The sequence below is a fragment of the Felis catus genome, chromosome A2 (assembly GCF_018350175.1).
Source record: "Felis catus isolate Fca126 chromosome A2, F.catus_Fca126_mat1.0, whole genome shotgun sequence".
Classification (NCBI taxonomy): domain Eukaryota; kingdom Metazoa; phylum Chordata; class Mammalia; order Carnivora; family Felidae; genus Felis; species Felis catus.
In genome coordinates this window covers 120633273-120654676 of record NC_058369.1, presented here as the reverse complement: position 1 = coordinate 120654676, position 21404 = coordinate 120633273, and the positions used below count along the sequence as shown (strand labels likewise).

General features: G+C 47.4%; 2 protein-coding genes across 3 annotated transcripts in view; one reads left to right on the top strand and one right to left on the bottom strand.

Moving 5' to 3' along the window:
- The window catches only part of LOC123383918 (translation initiation factor IF-2-like), a 42231-nt gene extending 30415 nt beyond the window's left edge, over positions 1-11816 (bottom strand). Inside the window, exon 1 of the mRNA XM_045052546.1 lies at positions 11177-11816. Within this exon, the coding sequence (XP_044908481.1) occupies positions 11177-11816 (640 nt within the window). The remainder of the gene's footprint in view (positions 1-11176) is intronic.
- TRIL (TLR4 interactor with leucine rich repeats) lies at positions 11457-16686 on the top strand. Of its 2 annotated transcripts, none has more exons than XM_019825631.3 (2): positions 11457-14378; positions 15017-16686. In XM_019825631.3, exon 1 carries the CDS (start codon positions 11912-11914, stop codon positions 14360-14362), a length of 2451 nt encoding a protein of 816 aa, XP_019681190.3. In that variant the 5' UTR covers positions 11457-11911; the 3' UTR covers positions 14363-14378; positions 15017-16686. The 2 variants fall into 2 exon arrangements, 1 of the variants encoding a protein (XP_019681190.3); XR_006594314.1 differs by having other exon boundaries at positions 11457-14444.
- The last annotated feature ends 4718 nt before the right edge of the window (positions 16687-21404 follow it).

Here is a 21404-nt window from a genome sequence, read left to right as displayed (position 1 = left end):
TTTTGAGAGACAGAGCACAAGCAGGGGAGGGGCAGAGAGACAGAGGGAGATACAGAATCCAAAACAGGCTCCAGGCTCTGAGCACTCAGCACAGAGCCCAACACGGGACTCGAATCTATGAACCTGGAGGTCATGACCTGAGCCAAAGTTGAACGCTTAACTGACTAAGCCACCCAGGCGCCCCGAAATAGGACTTCTTTGTGAATATTTTTCCATAGAGTTTTGATTTTGAATTATATAAATGCATTACCATTAAAAAATTACAACTAAGGCATTCAATTGAAATAAGTTTGCTGTATTTTATTAAACTCTAAAAAAATTCACAACCAAAAAAATCCTAGAACTAAAAAGCAAACCTGAACATGTATCAAATTAGTACCATAATCACACAGAAAAATTGTGGAAACACACTGATCTCATGAAAATCTAGGAGTTCATAATGCTACTTGAAAAGAGACAAGCAGAAATCAGTGGTCATCACTGAGGCTGTTATTAACCAATTTTTCCCTTTGAGAATTGGCCAAGGAAGAAGCACTTCTCCTGCTTCCCCGGTTTGAAATGTTTTTCAGGGCAACCAAATAGATCTAATGTAATTAGAGAGAGCTCTTCTTCACTAAGGAGTAGTGGCTAATAAATGTAGGAGAAATGACACCATTAGCTATATTCTGGAAAATGTTACGTATCCAAAAAATGACTCTAGGGATGACGAGGACACCACGGTCAAAGATACATGTGTAAAGTACGAACAACAATTTTCATAAAACATGAGCTCAAGTCCTAGCTCTGTCACTAACTAGCTGTGTGACTGTGCCAGTTATTTAAACTCTCTCTGCTTCCACTTTCCTCGTGGGGTTGTTGCAGGATTACATTATTGAACTTGTGCAGGGCTTAGAACTGTGCCTGGCACACAATAAACACTCTGTAAATGCCAGTCGGTAATGGCTATGATTCTGGCAGGTGTTTGTAGCCACCTGTTTCAGATGGAAAACCACTCTGGAATTTTAGTTAAGCTGGTACTTATATCCTATTACTTAGGGGAATCACAAGAGTCATGTACTGATCATCAATGAGTTTCTGACACCCAAGGATACTAGAGGAATTAGCCTGAGGATTTCACTATTGGAATTTTCACCAAATGGCTAGGTTTCCAGGAAACATCCCATTAGCATTAGCACAGTGGCTAACCAATATTTTTGAAGCATCAACAGCTTTTTAAGCCCAGAACTGTCAATACGCCAAATGGTACTTACAACTATGGGTTTCTACCACTCGTATCCTGATGGAAACAAATGTCTAATAATTTCCTAGTTTGACAACATGGGGGCAAAGCAAACAAGTTTTCCAGGACTGTGAGAGACGGGAGACAACTTCGGTATATGTTATCCTGCCTACCGTGGAGTCATATTAAACCAGTCGGATACCGTGAGTTGTCGAGATCAGTCAAGCTCAACATAGGACATCACATTGAAAGAACTTCACCTTTAACACATTCTAGTAATATTGAATAATGGTCCATGGGTTCCTTAATGTTTCAAGCTGGAGGAGATTTTAGTGATCATTTTAATCCAGTGTTTCTCACTGTAGGTTAATAGTCCTACCTGCCAACCCCCATTTCTTTGTTTTCTGTAGGATTTCCCAAAGCCTTGAACATGCGATCTTGCACCATGACTCTCCAAGACGGAGACGTGGTTTATGGTCCATGCTGACTGCAGAACTCCTTTTTTCCCCCCTCATAATCCTTTAACTTCACAAAGGCTACTACTGATGATACAACCTTCCGGGCAAACGCTGATGTGTTATAACCACACTTCATAAAGCATGACACCCACAGTGGTCAAGTGATTCACCGTGTGAGCTAACTGATGGCCCAGAATCTAGGCCTGTCCATACAGCTATTCGGGAAGAACCTGAGGCTGAAGACGGAGTGCTCTGAGCCCAGGCAGCCCGGGGTAGAGCAAGGAAACAATGAAAAGACAGAAACAGAACTTACCAGGAAAGATAGAAGAACGGTCACCTGGAATGTGCCGTCCTCCTCTTCACTTTTTGGCTCAACTGAACATTTATTAGAGACTCACAATTTAAGAAAAGGCCCCATTTGGGGCACCTGGGTGGCTCAGTCAGTGAAGTGTCTGACTTCTGCTCAGGTCATGCTCTCACGGTTGGTGAGTTCAAGCCCTGCGTCGGGCTCCGTACTGATGGGTCAAAGCCTGGAGCCTGCTTCAGATTCTGTGTCTCCCTCTGTCTCTGTTCCTCCCCCACTCATGCTCTCTCTCTCTCTCAAAAATAAATAAACATTAAAAAAAAAAATTTAAGAAAAGGCCCCGTTGAACATTGCAGAGAACACCGAAAAGCCATACAAAAGACATGGTTCTGCCCTGGAGGGCCACAGATTCTCACAGAGAAGACTTGCATGAGGTTGAAATGTTAGCAAGAATCTTGTTTTCCTAACTCTGGTAGTTACTAAGCACTTTCCCATACATTTCCCCAAACGCGTACATTGCGCAAGTATGATCTGTCCCTTCATATAGATGAGAAAATGAACCACTGATCAGAAAGACTGACGTGGCTCAAGGTCAGAGACCCAGCCGGTGGACTCCGTCTTCTGCTCACCCCGTACACATCACATGGGTAGTTTATGACAAATGTTTGGCTTTTTTATGACATCTGCAAACGCTTTAGGGGTTTTTACACTGTATACGGTAAATTATTTGACTATCCAAGATTATTTCCATCACCCAGATTGATTTTTTTTAAAGAGGTTTAGAAGCAAAAACGTTTGTCACAAGGAAGGAGGAAGGACATGTCAGGACAATGGGAAAAGCAAGACTGAATATGGTATCATGTGCATTTTTAGGAAGATTTTTAACTGCAAAAACAAAGGCTCACTGTAGAACACTGTGATCATAAAGCAGAGTGCGAAAAAAAAATGTCCTCTTACCAGCCAAAGAAAGCGGCGTTCAGCAACCCCTCACTCCCCAAAATTTTAAGGTCACACACACTATAAAACTTGACAATGTACAGTAAGCTTTTGGAAATTCTGTAGTTCTACATATCTTTCAGTGGTAACCACCACTTTTTCAACCCACAGTGTATTATAGCAGACAATGAAAAGGATGCTCAGAACGTTCACATTAGCAATGTTATCAATTATATTTCAGAAATCAAATAGGGAGGCACGGGAGTTGGAGGAGTGTCCTATGTATCCATTAGCTTTCTGTCAACAGAAATATGTGATCCTGCCTACAGCAAGGCTCCAGTACTGTGGCTGGAACCTTTGTTCTTGCATCTCACTCCAGCATATGGTGCTACTAAGCATAATCAAAGTGCAAAGCTTTATAGAAAATTACAGAGACTCCAAAAAGGGGATGGGTACTCCCTTCCTCTAATTTCCTTTACTGCCATGTTCCGGGTCTTGAGTAAGAAACATCTGGTCTTTTGATGAAATCTGCAAACACTTTGAGGGTATTTACACTGTATATAGTCAATTATTTGACTGTCCAAGATTATTTCCATTGCTGAGATTGACAGACTGTTTCTTGCCAGGATAGAGCCACAGTTTTCAGCGGCATGGCTATGAAGTTGCCTCCCTTATTTTGACCCGATACGTGACATTAGAATAAGGAGACACCTGCAGCTCAGGGACAGATGGGGGGCGGGGGCTTGACATGTGTGCATCCAGGCTTTGAAAATAAATCACTGATAACTGACAGGATGGGTTACTAATCCTTGAAGTTGATACTCTTCAAAAGAAGTGCCCCCCCACCGCCCACAAATATTTGTAAGCCGTTATTTATAACTATTCAGATCAAGTTGTGAGAAAAATAGTACTTTTTTTCTGAACTGAATTCCCTTCAAATGTGTCCATCAACTTACTGAAGAGAAGGGGAGAGAATTTCTGAATTATACGTTGAAAACAAAACTCAGGTTTTGTGAAAATCAATGACTTCACCCTCTCGCCAATGTTCTGTGAAGACTGGAGCCCAAAGAAAACGGGCTCCAGGCAAGTTTGCAATTTGGAAGAACTTGGACCCAGGAAGGCTTTGTGTGTTGTTTCTCATGGTTACTGATTATATTGTGCTTAAGCCTTAAGCAGATCGTTTTTAATAATGTAGTTATTAAGGGAAAAAAAGAGAGAGAGGGATGGATGTCTAAAGCACCATTCAAAAACTTTAATCAAGTACAGGCAAGTCTCCTTTCAGCTGGTGGGCACTGGCATGCTGGGCTGGTTGCTCGTGGCATCCTTCTGTCCTGACTGGGGCTGTGCCAAACCTGTCTGGCTGGTGCTCCTACTGTACCAGCTGCGAAGTGTTTGAATATCACCCTGAACTGGCTTCATTCGTTGTACTTACAGGCGTGTATCAACAGGGAGCCTAGCAAGGTCCAACTATAAAAACCTGAGGTCAGAAGCCAACGGCTTAGACTGTGGTCTGCACTCTATTATTATAGTGCTAGATCATTCCAGAAGTTAGCTAACTTCTCTAGTTCTTAGCACGCTCTCCTCCAAACTGGGATATATTCATATCCCATTCACCTGACTGCCTCAGGAGACTTACGTTGCGGTCAAAACCAGATATTAGGTTTGTTTTTTACAATTTTGTTTTCAAAGTATTTTAAAAAAAATTTTTTTTTCCGTTTATTTATTTTTTGGGGGGACAGAGAGAGACAGAGCACGAACGGGGGAGGGGCAGAGAGAGAGGGAGACACAGAATCGGAAACAGGCTCCAGGCTCTGAGCCATCAGCCCAGAGCCTGACGCGGGGCTCGAACTCACGGACCGCGAGATCGTGACCTGGCTGAAGTCGGACGCTTAACCGACTGCGCCACCCAGGCACCCCTCAAAGTATTTTTTAACTAATTTCAAAGCAACACATGATGATCGTACATCATTCAGGAAATGCCAAAAAAAACCCCAGAATATAAACAATTATTCGTTTTCTTACCACGTAGAGACAACAGCTATTAATACTAAAATTTTTTTTCTTCTAGATTTTTTGTGAAAACTCTCTGATAAGTCAACAACAGCTGCTGAGTACCACAAAAATGAAGCAAAATAAGGCTGCTGTCTTCCCAGCTGGGTGGGGACACAAATTGCTAAATAAATGTTATTACTGTAGTGTGAAGAAACCCAAATAAGAGAATATTGGAAAGCTGTACCATAAAATACAATTATAAGTCTGGTTCCTCGAGATGACACATATTTTGGTATTTAGGAATTAAGAGACACTTTCATACCTAAAGCATTTCCTTAGGCTACTGACTCCATTCTATCCAAGGGAGGACATCATTGGATTAGCGCTCTAAAATTTCAGTTACACAAAAACAAACTCTATCCTGCAGCCATAAACGGTATGTGGATTTGCCTTATTTCTTAAGTTATTACACTCAGCCAACAACCGCCTTTCCTTTTTTAACTTGCCAGAAGTGCCTACAGTTGACTGAAGTTCTTGTAGCAAAGCAATCTGTTTATGCATGTCAGTTTCAAACACTCTGGCATCTTTGAACTGATGGATGAGGATTTTCCTTGAACGTAAAATCTAGTGTGCTGGAAGCAGTCACTTGCAAATGGCCTTACACATACAGTTTTACGTGGGCTGGTATTTTCTACAAAGGCTTCAGTTCTTTATTATTTTCCTCGCAAAAGGTAATTGCCATTCCAGCAAATGGTGCTCATCGTACTCATCTATGAAGGCACCACCTTCCCGGGTTATCACCTACATACATTTAACTCTCCAGCCGTGCTGAGCTCTCAGAAGGGAGAGAAAGAGGTCTCCCTCATCTTTCTACCCCTGGGTTCCTAGCAGAGGAGACACGGAAATGTCTGAAAAAGCCCGTAAGAATTCTCCTTCAGTGACAATACCTAAGAAAATACGTGGGAATGTGCTAACTAAAGATCCCTAGGCCCTATTCTGGAGGTTCTGAATCAGCCTCTGCGGGTGGGCCTAGGATCCTGTATTTTTACTAAGCCCCTCAGTTTCCTCCTCTGTAGAATGGGTTAACAAGTTCCTACCTCGAAAGGTAGCTGTGGAAATAAATAAGCTACGTTACACCGCCGCGTGGCACTCAGCCAGCACTATATGAGTGCCGGTCATCGTTACTGATGTTGTTATAATACAACCAGCCATTCATAAGCAGGTATCTTAGAAATACCGTCTATTGGTTTTCTCAAACTTAAGTGTGCACAAAAATCACCTGGGGGCTCTGCCCTGGAGATGCTGATTTAGTAAAGCCGATACCTAGTCAGGAATCTGCCTTCCTATTTGCTTAAGGTTGGGGGCCGTGGAGAACCCAGCAGATATACTGTAACCGATTGGTCCTCTTCTTCACATTCCTAATCCCCAAGGTAAAGAAACTTGCCTCTCAGACTGGAGCTAAAATGAGGCTCACTCAGACAGAGAAAGAGAGTTGGGAGGCTGTTTGATAAAATGCAAAAAACCACTCCAAGGGGTGCCTGGATGGCCCTGCAGGTTAAGTGTGGGACTCTTGGTTTTGGCTCAGGTCCTGATCTCACATGATCTCTCATGGGATGGAGCCCCCAGTAGGGCCCTGTGCTGATAGCATGGAGTCAGCTTGGGATTCTCTCTCTTCCTCCCTCCCTCTCTGCCCCTCACTTTCTCTGAGCGCACGCTCACTTTCTCTCTCTCTCTCTCAATAAATAAATAAATAAAAGAATCACTGGGGATTCTTGGTTTCCTACTTCATCCATGTCAGGGGCCCTGCTGCCTGTCTCGGGCTGGCTGAGCCGGGGTGAGGCAACAGCTGTCTTCTCTGCAGGCTGCCTTGAGCAAGCTCTGGGAGACTGCTCCAGCAGAACTTGGCCAGTCTATCTCTCCCCGCAGCAGGGAGCTCGGCCACAGCTCTCCTCCCCCTAACCCTTCCCATCCCAGAACAGCCTGGGTCAACTGGCACCAGGTCCAGGGGCTACTGAAGACACGGCCTGGAATCCTTTTTGCCTCTACAGCTGAAGGTCAAGGGAACCACAGATTGCTTGGGAAGAAAGCACTGCACATCCCTGGCAAGCCCAAGAAGATCCCAGGCCTGGGCAAGAACGCCCAAGAACGCTTACACCATACATACATGTCATGGAGCCAGCCCAGACTTGCTTATGCTTCTGACCCCTGCAAACACCCAGCGGTGCGCCTGAGATTTAAAGGGCAAGCTCTCCAAAAGCGAAATGACAAAGCTCTTGTTTCTCTCATGAACAGCGTTCCCTTCTGTTCCTTCTGTGGATTATCCACAGCAATCCCTTCTGCGATTATCCAAATTCTACATTTAAGCATAATCAATACTTGAATCCCCCGGAACATGATCAAGCCTGGATCCATCCATAAACAAAGGCATTACATAGTTAAGAGATAGGCATTTCAACGCAGACAACAATGTCCTTGCTTTTGCTAAAAAGTATTGCTTTTTATAGAAAACTGGGTATAGGTTATGTTGCAATAAAGTAGAATTTACATTTTAGAAAACACTTTCCTTCAAACTCCTGTTATTTTTCTCCTTTTTCTTTCTAAATCCAAGTATATGTACTTTTTCCCTCCCCAAAAGCTACATATGGATGGGCCTGTCTCTAATATTCGAGAAGCCCAGGGTTAGAGTGTGAGAGGAGATCCCTGGTCCCCGGCTCCTCCTCTCAGCTCTGGCTCCTGCATTACCCAGTCTCTCAGTGGCCTCCCAGGCATGCCACGGGAAATCCCAGCTCACACCTCCAGATTCTTTTTGCACAGCTGTCTTTTGGCCTTCACTTGGCCCGAGGCATATACCCACTTGTGGCATCATCAGCCCCCGAGAGGACAGATGGATAAAAGGTCTTCACAGCCTTAGGCAGTTGAGTAGGAAATTCCAGGGTCCCAGGAACCCTGAGCAGGAGTGGGGATATGGGTTGTGGGTGGGCACATACCTTTGGAAGCCTGGAATCCTGCTCTTCTGGAGAGGGACACAACCAGAGGAGGACTGGAACAAAGCCCTCTAAAGTACGGGATCCAAGGGGGGCAAGGGGCCCAGGGGGCCCCTACCTTACAGGACTATCAAGAGTTATGTATACATTGTATCTATACCTATGTATATTTCATGTAAGTGAACACCTTGGTCTGGATGTTCTATCAACTGCACGCCTGCATTCCACACAAACCCACTGTCACAGATTTCAAGGTTCTAGAAGGCAGGAACGAGACAGATAACATTTTCTCTGTAGAGCACCTGCTTTATTTAGCAGAGATGCCTCTTGATGCTGCAGTACAAATAAGATGAAGTCAGTTTCTTACGTAGAAGTCCTTACCTACAGAAGTGCTTAAAAAGGAGTAAGGGAATATTTATTTGGAAGTCCTTGTATGAGTGAAGTTGTGTGACACTGTTTAAAAAAAAAAAAAAACAGATGTCAAAAAAATCTCATCAACAAAGACAGAAGATCTGGAGGTTCCTAAGGGCCTCTCTCGCATGATCTGCAGGCTCCCAGCACTTTCCTCCTCTGGAAACCTTCCTCAAGCTCTCAGTCCAGGCCAGGTGACCTCTCAGGATTCCTATAGCTACCCCCCCCCAACTCCCACAATGCTTCTCACTCGGTGCTATACCCGCTCCTTGCCCATCAGCCTCCCCACTGAGCTGTCGCACCCTGGGATTTGGCACTTGGTAGAGTCTCACTAAATTCTTCCTGCCTGATCAACCAGCATTCAAAGCAAATGCAGTTTTGGAGTTGCTATGATAGCTCTTCACTACCAGGGGCTCTAGGTACTGCCGAATTCAAGTAAAACACTGTTTTAACTCCTGGAAGAGAGAGATGGTCTAAAAATAAATCAAACACCTGAACCGTGTAGCATTGCAGAAATGGAGACCAAGGGGGGGGGGGTGCATAGGAACATGGCATAAATGTACTCTGAAGGATTTAAATGTCATTCATTTTTAAAGTTGACCTCAAGTTACATGCCTCTAGAAAGGGAAACATTTGTTAAAAAGACAGTAACCACGCTTTTTCAGAAAGCATTAATCTGCTCTGAGCCCCCATATGTGTTACCACTTCATCTGTAGATTTCAAAGTCTTACTGAAACTGACTGAGGGCACAAGCAACACCTATCAAAAGCTGTGTATACTTATTTGAAGTATGGCACACTATATCTATTTTAAGCAAGGTTAACTACAGGTGGCAGATGGATTACTTCAAGAAAATGGAACGTTATGGAAAAGCAATTGTCTTTTGACATAAACCACGTACGATATTATTTCTACCTGCAGTCCAGCACTACCGGAAGGAGTGTTAAACGCCGGGCAATAACACCAAAGACACTGAGAAATACTGAACATCTGCAGCGATCTGATGACTTTGTAAATCTTCCTTAGAGGCACCTATAAAGGAAAGACACTTCAAGTGGAGTGACCAATTAGTCCAACTATAGAAGTCCTCTGATGGGACGCTGCCTGCCCTCATTCTCCAAGTTTTCTGCAGATGCAGGAGGAGAGGAAGCTTATGCAAAGGGATGGGGTCTGATCTCTGCCTCTCCCTCTTCTGTGTTACACCTCTCTCAGCTTCCAACCTCTTCTCTGCTCTGATGGCTGTGTGTGCAGTCCTCACACCATAGACTCAAAGCAAATGCTGTCATGGCTCCATCCCAGCTAGGTCCAGTGGTTCCCTTTGAAAGCCAGTAGCTTCTTACCATGCTATCCTCTGAAACAACAGGATAACCTCGGTTGCCAGCAAAGACTTCTGAAAGTCCTCCTAACAGCTTCTGGGGCCCAACACAGGAAGTCATATGCTACACTGTGCCAGCCTGGGTTTCACCCGCTAGGGCCGCCATACCTTCCTAAAGAGGCCTAGAGTCAAGACCTAAAAAGGTTTCAGAAGTTTCTCACAACCAGAACTAAAAACCAATCTATGGTTTATCTTGTTAAGACAGGAACTTGGTTTCCCACATTCATCTTTTATTTGAAAACTCAAAGCACAGCGCAAACTTGGTCTGTTCATTGTGCCCCGAAGGGGCATTTCATACTGACCACCCGCTAGCTCTCCTCCACCCATCTCCCTGGACCCTGCTTCCCCAGAAGTCTTTGCTGACCATGCAGCCAGTGATCTCTTTCCTTAAATTCAGAACTTGTCTCTATCAATTGCCTACACGAGGCTAAATGAGGCACTCAGTCACTGCCAAACACCGGCATTACTAAAAATCACCTTGCACCTCAATGGCTTTCTCTTACTACTGCCTTCTATTATTACTCAACCTTTCTATGCCCTCCCTACTAGTCAGCCTCTTGAGGTGAGGATATGTCTCCTTTAATTTTTCACGCAGTAGGTCCTTAAAATCACATTTTCTGAACATTTGGGGCAGGGAGGGGGAGAGAAGAGGCCTTTATTTTTAGCAAGGCAGTTTGCATGAACAAATACTAAAACAGCTATTCCTTGCCCACCCTCATTCTCAGCAGGGGCTGCCCTCAAAGGAGCTAGTGACAAATGCTCCATTCTATATTGATAAGTGCTAAGATTCCCCGCCCTCCCCCCGCCCCCCATCCCGCCACTAAGCCAGGCCTAAGAACTTCTGGGGTCTAAAGATTTTGAAGATCACTAGAAGTCCCAGGCATCAAGGGGTTGGGCCCCACCCCCGCAGGCAGCAGTTACCAGAGGGTCAATGAAGGTTTTATACATATATATATGCACACGTGCAGAGCCTACCCCAAGGCCTGTACGACTGGAGGAGGATTAATGGGACTAAATCACCAAAATCTGACAGAAACACTTCCACAGCGGTAGAACCAGTTCTGAGACTCTCCAGGCTCTTACCTACAGCAGGGCCAAGCGAATACTCGGTTCAGATCCCTAAAGGAGGCGATGCCTCTCCTGGGCTACCTGGACAGCCACGTCAAAAATCCAAACACCCAACATTCAGAAGGGGCTGACCTGGCCTCTTCTAGCCCACCGACAGCTCTTTGTAGCCAACGGGGTGCTGCCCTAAACGTCTTACAGAATGTTTGCGCAGTCCGTGCTGCCTGAACTTCCCGCAGGGTGGCACCTGGAAGAGCAAGGGACTTAAAAACGAGTAAGAGCATCCGTGCTCCCAATGCTCCGAAATGCCTGGTGTACTCATCTAAAATAAAAAGGTCTCTGTCTGCAAATTCCGTTTGTTGGCCCGGTAATCCACCCCCGCCCCCAGCCCTGCGTCCAGGGCCGACCCGTACAGCTGTTTTTAATCCCTACTTTTCTCACTCGGCGTCCCCGGCTTGGGCTGACCAGACGCGGAGCCACTTAGCGTTTCCTCCTCCCCCTGTCGGGGTCTGTCCTCCCTCCGCCGTCTCCTCTTTCTCCGCCTGCATCCCCGGGGGGCAGAGTGTGGGAAGAACGAATTTCCGCCCGGTTTGCCCGCCACTCGCCGACTTGGGTCCCTTCCGGACGCAGCCTGCGCACCCCCGGCTCCTCCCCCGGCTGTTCCACCGAGGCCGCGCTCCTGGTCCGGGACCGAGAGCCAGGAGGCGCGAGCTGCGGGGGCCGAGCCGCCGGGGCACAGCAGCCAAGCCGCGCCCCGAGGAGCTCTTGGAAGGGCTCCCGCCTGCAGCTGGGGAATCCGCTCGGCGGGGAGAATCCGTGCCAGGGAATCCAGCTCTCCGGACTCAGCTGCAAACAAAAAGCTCAGGTCTGACTCCCTCCCTCCCTCCGCCCCCCGACGCACACCCGGAGAAACAGTTTTGTGCAGAAATGCAACAAGTAGCACCCGGAGCTCCCGGAGCGCCCCGCGCCGCCTGACTTGGCTGGGGGAACCCGCCTGCAGAGACCCGGGCCAGCCACCGGACAAAGGGCGAAGGAGGGGCTGGACCGCGCTGCGGAGTCCGAAAGAGGCCATTTAGCGACTCTGGCCAGGCCAAGGGGAATGCAGAGGAGACATAGAGCAGGCGGGCCAAGAGGACGATCCGGCCGCAGCACGCAGGACGGGCAGCGATGGAGGCTGCCCGCGCCGTGCGCTTCCTACTCGTGGTGTACGGCTGCCTCGCGCTCCCGCCGCGGGCCCAGCCCGTGTGCCCAGAGCGGTGCGACTGCCAGCACCCCCAGCACCTCCTGTGCACCAATAGGGGGCTCCGCGCAGTGCCCAAGACCAGCTCGCTGCCGAGCCCCCAGGACGTGCTCACCTACAGCCTCGGCGGCAACTTCATAACCAACATCACGGCCTTCGACTTCCACCGCCTGGGGCAGCTCAGACGGCTGGACCTGCAGTACAACCAGATCCGCGCTCTGCACCCCAAGACCTTCGAGAAGCTCTCGCGGCTGGAGGAGCTCTACCTGGGGAACAACCTCCTGCAGGCGCTCGTCCCGGGCACTCTGGCCCCGCTGCGCAAGCTGCGCATCCTCTACGCCAACGGGAACGAGATCGGCCGCCTAAGCCGCGGCTCCTTCGAGGGCCTGGAGAGTCTGGTCAAGCTGAGGCTGGACGGGAACGCCCTGGGGGCGCTGCCGGACGCGGTCTTCGCCCCCTTGGGCAACTTGCTTTACCTACATCTGGAGTCCAACCGGATCCGCTTTCTGGGCAAGAACGCCTTTGCCCAGTTGGGCAAACTGCGCTTCCTCAACCTCTCTGCCAACGAGCTGCAGCCCTCCCTGCGCCATGCAGCCACCTTCGCACCGCTGCGCTCCCTCTCCACCCTCATCCTCTCGGCCAACAGCCTCCAGCACCTCGGGCCGCGCGTCTTCCAGCACCTGCCTCGTCTCGGCCTACTCTCCCTCAGGGGCAACCAGCTCTCACACCTCGCGCCGGAGGCCTTTTGGGGGTTGGAGGCCCTACGCGAGCTGCGCCTGGAGGGGAATCGGCTGAGCCAACTGCCCGTGGAGCTGCTGGAGCCTCTGCACAGCCTGGAGGCGCTGGACCTTAGCGGGAACGCGCTGTCAGCTCTGCACCCCACTACCTTTGGCCACCTGGGCCGGCTGCGCGAGCTCAGCCTGCGCGACAACGCGCTCAGCGCTCTCTCCGGGGACATCTTCGCTGCCAGCCCGGCCCTCTACCGGCTGGATCTAGACGGCAATGGCTGGACCTGTGACTGCCGTCTGCGGGGCCTGAAGCGCTGGATGGGCGACTGGCACTCACAAGGCCGTCTTCTCACAGTCTTCGTGCAGTGTCGCCACCCCCCGGCCTTGCGGGGCAAGTACCTGGATTACCTGGATGACCAGCAGCTGCAGAACGGGTCTTGTGCGAGTCCCTCGTCCTCAGTTTCCCCGACCGCGGAAGGGCTTTGGAGGCCCTTGCCCACAGCCGCCGGGGAGGAGGTGGCGCCCCCTGCAGGTGGCCTCGCGGAGGAGCTGCCGCCGCAGCCGCAGCCGCAGCCGCAGCCACAGCAGCGCGGGCGATTTCTGCCTGGGGTGGTCTGGGATGGGGCAGCCAGGGAGCTTTTGGGCAACCGCAGCGCTCTGAGGCTGAGCCGACGGGGCCCGGGCCTCCAGCAGCCGGGCCCCTCCGCCGCTGCTGCCGCGGACCCGGCGCCACACCCTCTGGACCTGCTTCAGAAGCCCGAACGGGGACCTCCGACTCCTGCAGATGCTGCCCATGCGGAGCCCACCCCGACAGCCGCACCCGTCTCTGCGCCATCGTCCGCTGGCGACCCCTGGCAGCGGGCGGCAAAGCAGCGTCTGGCAGCGCAGCAGCAGGAGAGCACCGCCCAGTCCGACGGCGGGGTCGGCCTGCCGCCGCTGGTGTCTGACCCGTGCGACTTCAACAAGTTCATCCTGTGCAACCTGACGGTGGAGGCGGTGGGCGCCGACAGCGCCTCGGTGCGCTGGGCGGTGCGCCAGCACCGCAGCCCCCCGCCGCTGGGCGGCGCGCGCTTTCGTCTGCTCTTCGACCGCTTTGGCCAGCAGCCTAAGTTCCACCGCTTTGTCTACCTGCCAGAGCGCAGCGACTCGGCCACATTGCGCGAGCTGCGCGGAGACACACCCTACCTGGTGTGCGTCGAGGGAGTCCTCGGGGGTCGGGTCTGCCCGGTGGCCCCCCGTGACCATTGCGCTGGGCTGGTCACCCTGCCAGAGCCTGGGAGCCAGAGCAGCGTAGATTACCAGCTGCTGACCTTGGTCTTGCTGGCAGTCAACGCACTGCTGGTGCTCCTGGCCTTGGCGGCCTGGGCGTCACGCTGGCTGCGGAGGAAGCTGCGGGCTAGGCGGAAGGGTGGGGCCCCTGTGCATGTTAGACACATGTATTCCACCCGACGTCCCCTGCGCTCTATGGGCACCGGGGTGTCCGCCGACTTCTCTGGATTCCAGTCCCACCGTCCGCGCACCACCGTGTGTGCTCTCAGCGAGGCGGACCTCATCGAGTTCCCCTGCGACCGCTTCATGGACAGCGGCGGCGGCGGCACAGGTGGCAGCTTGAGACGGGAAGATCATCTTCTGCAGCGATTTGCTGACTAGATCCAGAGCCTCCGAGGTTGTGGAAACCTTCTCTTTGGCCTTGAGGAGCCACTTTCCATGGAACCCCTCAACCCGCCTCAAGGGGAGATCTCATTTTATCAGAGTTTCTCCTTTCCCCCTTTTGTGCATTTGCCAGACGAGTCAAAGGGAAAGCCGATTCGGCAACCCCTCGCCACCCCCAGTTCCCAGTACCCGCTCATGAAGTGAATGGGTGGTACTTGGTCAAGGCCAAGAGTAGGGGACAAATGGATGATGGAGCTCAGACGGGGGGAAGCCTTCTTCTACAGGGAGACCTTGGCACAGCTGTGGCAATGGCCTTTGTAGCACTGTGATACAAGAGCCTGTCCCCCTTTGGGGTAGAAAAGGGTGCTTTTGCCCCCAGTGTGGCCAGAAAGAGATTTGGGTGCATGCTCTTTGTTCAATGTGAAACGAGAGTTTTGTTCTATTTAAGGAAAAAAGGAACTTATTTAGTATTACAAAGGAGGCTTGGCAACGTGACTGCACTGGTCTGGCGGTCTCGGCCAAGAAGGTGATGTTGTAAACAGGTGGTAAAGTTTAACACACTCACCAAGGAGCTCTTTCATGTTGGTTAATAGAACATTCAGGATAATTTAATGTTTAAATAATCAGAGACGCTATTTTTTTTTCTTTCAGGAATGTGAAGATCTCTGCCATGTAACAAACTGACAATAAACTCAAGGACTGTTTTAGTTGAGCTGAGTGGTTCAACTAGTATTTTCTTTTTAACATTAACACCGCAAGAACATTCGCTGACCTTGGGGTTAACTAAGGTGACCTACTTTCTCAGGAGAAGGCTGCGCGCAAGACTTCTCTGTCAGGGTTGCTCCTGTGGCTTTTTAATTTTGTTTTTCTGAACCTGTATATGCAGAAGGAAATTTCAGTGCCAGAACTTGATAAAAGAATGTTAACTAACGCGTGCGTAACCAATGACCCCGCAGGGAAGGGCAGCCTTCTAGTCCACTTAACCGCATCTCTGACAATGTGTCCAGATTGGAATGAATACGATGTGGTACTTCTCGTGTTTTTATCAGTGACACGCAGTTGAGGGTGCCCGCCTTCTCTGGGGTTGCGCAGTTAAGTGATAAAGGTAATTTCCTAATAGCAAGGAAGCAAAAGGTGATGGTCAGTTGATAGTGTGACGTTCAATCACAGCAATGTCTTACTCTATATAAAATAGAGAGGAAGAAATTGTCGGGAAAAATGTGAAAAAGTATACATCAGTGGTTGTCTGTTTCTACTAAAGCCAGAAGGTTGTTAGGAGTACTTAAACCTCACTGTGAAATAATTATATATTTTGCGAGTTAATCCCTCCACTACCCAGTGTTGTACCACGTTATTAAATCTTATTGTTTAGTTACTAATTGCAGTATTTCTTTTAAAATGTTGTTTTGCTTTAAATTTAGGATTAGGCTCCTTTATTTGCTCCTCCGTCGTTTTCAACTACTTGGGACACTTTGGTCCCCTGATATTTATGAAGTACATGTTTATCGCTAACCGTAGTGCTTTGGTTTACATGAGCAGTTTTGTGTGTGGTCTAAAAAAGCGGTCCCAGAGAAGATCTGCACGGTTATACTGTCCATGGTTATGGATTTATTGGCAGTGGGGTGCCGTGGAGGCGACTACAATGGTGCTAAGGCTAACAGCGAATCTTCTACTTAGGGCCTTACGCCCCTGATGGTCCTGATGACTCAGGGAATCTGTCCTAGACCGGGGGTCCTTCCCCAGGGCTCTCCTTTTATGTTTGGTCCATTGAGCCAAACCTGCCCTTGGCCCAGCAGCTGAGCAGGGACCCAGGCATCTAAATGAACTGATCTGTGTTCATGTTCAGATGAGTGAATGTCCAGACCACTTAAAGTACAGCTGCTTCTCTGATAGTCGTATCTGTGGGGCCCAAACTTGACCAACCACAGGAAAGAGGCTGTCATTCTTACTCTGCTGCCGAGGCTTGTGACCGATCCCGAGCCTATTAGTACGCAGGAGAGGAGTCATTCACTCTGTTTTGCAACCTCCGGGCTATTTTGCACCCCTGGTGCCCCTAGTTTTGTTCATTTGTACAGTGATGGCATCTTTTAGCTGTTCCTTTGCACAGCAGTGAAATACTGAGCCCCACTGAAAGTCTGGAAAAGACCCCTGGACCTTCCCACCACCCACCCTTTCGTAGCAGAACATCACTGAAAATACTTCACGGAAAAACAGTAAAAGCTATGTGAAAACAGTTCGACTGGAAAGTCTTTCGGTGGGAAATGAATAAATGTTATATGTTGTTATGTTCAGTTATGTCAATAAACCCACTTGCTAATGGAGATGTTTTATGGTCGGAGTTTCCAAATATTTTATACGCTTTCATAATGATCCGCTGTGGTTTTCTACAGCAGTTGTGATCGATGACAATGAAACATGAGCTTGAAGTCTATCTGTCCTCGTTCAGTGGTTTTTAATTGCCATTTCTACGGTAGCGTACAACCTCTATTTTTCAGGAATAGATAGGTGACTTGGTGCCCAGAGAAACAATAAGATGACTGTAAAAGCAATGGTGAGCTGTGATATGAAAACGCTGTTAATACACCAGTGACAGCAAGATGATTGGGTCTCAGCAGGCCTCAGCTGTTTAAAGGAATTGGAATTAAAAGTCAAGCCCTTTGACTCCCATGGTCAATGATAAGAAGGAGCTATCTTGAACTGGAGGTCATTTTTGTCATTACAAAGTTTATGAAAAGGTAAGCTTCCTAAAGAAAAAAGACGAAACTTCGCATGAGGTAGGAGTGTTCATTTAAAGAGCCACTGAAGCCGTCTGGAATGTGGTTGGACCCTCAGCCCAACCTGTAAGCGTATTACTTTCATAAGGCAGATCATTGTGCCATACACTGCCCGGTGATAAGTGGCACGAGATCAAAGCCCTCTCCCCTAATTTGCAAAGGCCTGGTTTTTACCGGAAGTACAGCAATGTGGGCAGCTATCCTATAGTAAGAAACCATTAAAAGAGATAACTGGTATTGCTTGGTATTGGTACTTAGCCACTTCCCAATCTTCCTCTGAAACTTGGAAACAAATGACGATGAAGCATTCTAATGCCAGAAATTTACTAAAGTCGACACCATGACCCAGGATGGAAACAGATTTCAACTCACTGTTGTACCTTCACCGTCCCAGAGAATTATAGCATCATTGAAGTTCAGTATGATTTTAGAAAGCGTTGAAAGCATTTCAGTCACCTGGGACTGCATTTGTTCTACTAACGTCATCTCTTTGTGCCTCCGTTTCTGCGTCAGTGAAAATGGGTCCTGAGTCCAGAGTCCTGACTTCACTTTGCCACTTTGAGGAATAAGTGAGTAAAAAAAGCATTGGACAGCACCAGTTCTAAGGCGGATGTTCAAAAATATTAGATGGATTATTAGTAGCAGCATTTTATGCCCGGGCAACCAAGCGTTGTACGATACATTGTAGGAATGTCACTGCCGGACAAGGCATTTCTGCTTAAGCCCCAACCGATCAGAAACTGTAGATGATGAAATTCCGTGACCCTACCCTTTGTTCTGGTTCGTCGAGGCTCTTCTGTAATTTAATATGGAAGGACAGCTCTTGAAATACTTTTCATTATTTCATTATTTTTTTCTTTCTCATTATTAAAAAAAAAAGGTGAATATACTAGTATTTGAGCAAACTTTTGTATATTTATTAAACTCTTGGCATAAGTTCATTCATCTTTTAGACCGGAGCTACGGATGTGTAAATGGCGTTGCTTCTCATTAACTGAATGACAGCATCTCCCAGTGTCCTTTTACTTAGTTTACTTAAAAGAATACTTTGCATGAACAAATGCTCCCACCCCCCCCCCCCTTAGGGATTTCAGGTCACTTCATCCTTATCATGTGGCAAATACTACTCATCTTACATGGGAGACTGAGGGATTTGGAGATTATACTTACATTATTGTTGAAATCATTAGGGGGGAAATACAGCTTCCTGTTAACCTGGTTGCTTTGTCTTGGGGCAGAATAGCTAAATATCTCATTACATCCATTTGAGGGATTTTAAGCTACAGGTGGTCACTCCTTACTGGCACAGAAATGTGGCTTTATAATCTGGCTGTGACATGGCATCAGGTGCCAGACGGAAATAAATTGTCATGCGCCAGCATTTCCAACAACAGCGTCTTGTGACTCTAAATCCGTAACATTTTTTTTTTTCCAAATTGACCAAAGCTTCATAGTGCTAGCTCCTTCCCCTACTCGGTCCTCAAAACCAACTACCACTGTGAGTAGGATGTGTTTCCTTCTAACAGTCAATTCTTACTCACACAAGTTGTGTTGTATAAGGTCACAGCAAACCTGGAAGGAACAAATACGGAACCCTTGCTCTGGGGGAAATTCACGTTTGGGTTCCTGTAAGCATCTGGTCACGTTTTCCTCAACTTCTCAATACAGAACCTTATTTGAGGCTCATTTCAGTTTAAAAACGCCTGGGTGGCTCTGTCGGTTAAGCGTCCGACTCTTGGTTTTGGCTCAGGTCATGATCCCCCCATTTGTGGGATCGAGCCCCGCATTAGGCTCTGCGCTGACAGCACGGAGGAACCTGCTTGGGATTCGACCTCCCTGTCTTCTCTGCCCCTACCCTGCTCCTGCTCTCAGGTGCTCTCTCACTCAAATAAATACACTTTAAACATATAAAGACACCTTATTTAATATATATGGTTGATTCGTGAACATTGAATTCACGGCCAACAGCCCTGTAATTCATGCCTGAATGAAGTTTACCTAACACACATGCTTTCTTAGACACATCACTGCCGTCCTTCACTGAGGAACTCTAGACAGCATTTCAGCGCTATGTTTGGGGGCCCTTTTAAACAGCAAAATCACACACACACACACACAAAGTAAGAAAGTGTGAGAAATGTGGCACTAAACAGACTGTGAAAAGCACACTTGTTTACAGTGGGAAAGCTGAAACACGCAGGTGAAACATTGCCTCATTCAGCCTCAGCAGGGGGAATGCCTGGGTAACTCAAATTTTCCATGGCGCTGCCCGTGTCCCCAAATGGCCACGAACATACTGCAGAGTATTGATTCTGGGCTCACAAATTAACGTTGGCCGAGTAGGAGCTTTCACAAATAGACAATCTGCAAATAATAGAGATCAACCGTGCTCTTTATCTGCCCAGATCCACCTCCTGGGACCCCACCCCCTTTCTCAGTGCCATAAATTACCCACTTTATCCCTGGGGCAACGTTTGGTCCTTTCAGTTGGTGACCACACCTAACATTCCATTTGTATTGTTGGCTACGGTAGCTTTGCCTGGTTAAAGGTGAAGGTGTGCCGAAGTTTGTTTTGTTTTGTTTTGTTTTTAACAATTTTAGTTTGAGATTTTCTGGCTATTCAGAGTGGTGTTCGCTCCCATGCTACATAGGTACAGTTTCTATTTCTTCCTTGGGAGAACATACCATATATTAAAAATAAACCTATGTAGGTGTCTTACCTCTGCCCACTTACTACTCCTGCTTTCTCAGGAAGGGCTCCACAACGAAGAAATGGCTAAGTCTATCTGTAAGCTCAGTATCTCCCTGGGCTGAGTATAACCCCTGACCCCCATCTGCTCTGGGCTCACTTCAGGAGACGTCAGCCTCTCTTCCCTTCTTTTACTGTGAAAGACTCTCTGATACTCTTAGACTCTACGGCATTCTTCCGTGTGCTAAAGAAAAACATGGCTTGCTCTGAGAATATGGTTTAGTTCTTGGAAGTTCTTATTTATGTACTCTTACTGCCTTCACATGCCTCATTGAGTCATATTATCTTCCTATTTTTATTTCGACTGCTGAATACACACACAAACATAGCTTTTTTGTTTTTGCCTTATGCTCAATTCTACTCAGGTATTCCTCCTTGTATCGTGTTGTGTCGCTCATTATTATCTTCTCCCTTATTTGGTTCTATAAACAAAACTTACAATTTTATGTAAGGCCAACAGATACTTGAAAAGATGCTCAACATCACTCATCATCAGAGTGATACGCAAAGCAAAACTACAATGAGGTGTCACTTCACAACTGTCAGACGGTTAAAATTCAAAACCCAAGAAACTAGTGTTGGTGAGGATGTGGAGAAAAAGAAACCCTCTTGCATTGTTCTTAGAAATGCAAAGTGGTGCAGCCAGTGTGGAAAACGGTATGCAGTTTCCTCAAAAAGTTAAAAATAGAACTACCCTACAATCCAGTAACCACACTACTGGGTATTTACCCCGAAAATACGAAAACACTAATTCGAAGCGAGGCATGCACGCCCATGTTTATTGCAACATTATCTACAAAAGCGAAATCATGGAAGCAGCCCAAGTGTCCATCACAGACGAATGGATAAAGAAGCTGTGGTTTATACATTCAACGGACTATTACTCAGCCATAAAGATGAATGAAATCTTGCCATTTGCAACAACATGGATGAAACTAGAGGGTATAATGCTAAGTGAAGTAAGTCAGAGAAAGACAAATACCATATGATTTGATTCACATGTGGAATTTAAGAAATGAAACAATGAGCAAAGGGGGGAAAAGGAGGAAAGAGAGCAGGGGGGATGGTTGAAATAGGGGATGGAGATTAACGAGTACATTTGTCATGATGGAAAAAAAAAGAAACCCAAAGTGGGATAACTAAAAAATATGTCTTAAATAACTTTTATTTTCAACTTAAAAAAGGTTGCCAGACTCTTTCAAAAGATTTCTGTGTACCCTTTAACAGGCTTTACTAATTTTACTAATTAGTAATTAGTAACTTACTAATTACTAATTTTTACTAATATTTTGCCCCATTTGCTTTATTTTTGTCTCTCTCAACTATTTGAGAGTAAACTGCAGCCATCATGTTTCTTTGCCCCTAAATATTTCACTTATACCTCCTAAGAACAAGGACATTCTCTTAAATAAACCTAGTGCAATTATCAAGGAAAAATTTTAGCACCAACAAAATGCTATTTTCCAATCCACAATCCATATTTAAAATATATCAACTGTCCCATGGGCCACCTGGG

Bases quoted from the DNA above. Each gene is read 5' to 3' on its own strand.
- TRIL (XM_019825631.3), top strand. From the start codon at position 11,912: ATGGAGGCTGCCCGCGCCGTGCGCTTCCTACTCGTGGTGTACGGCTGC.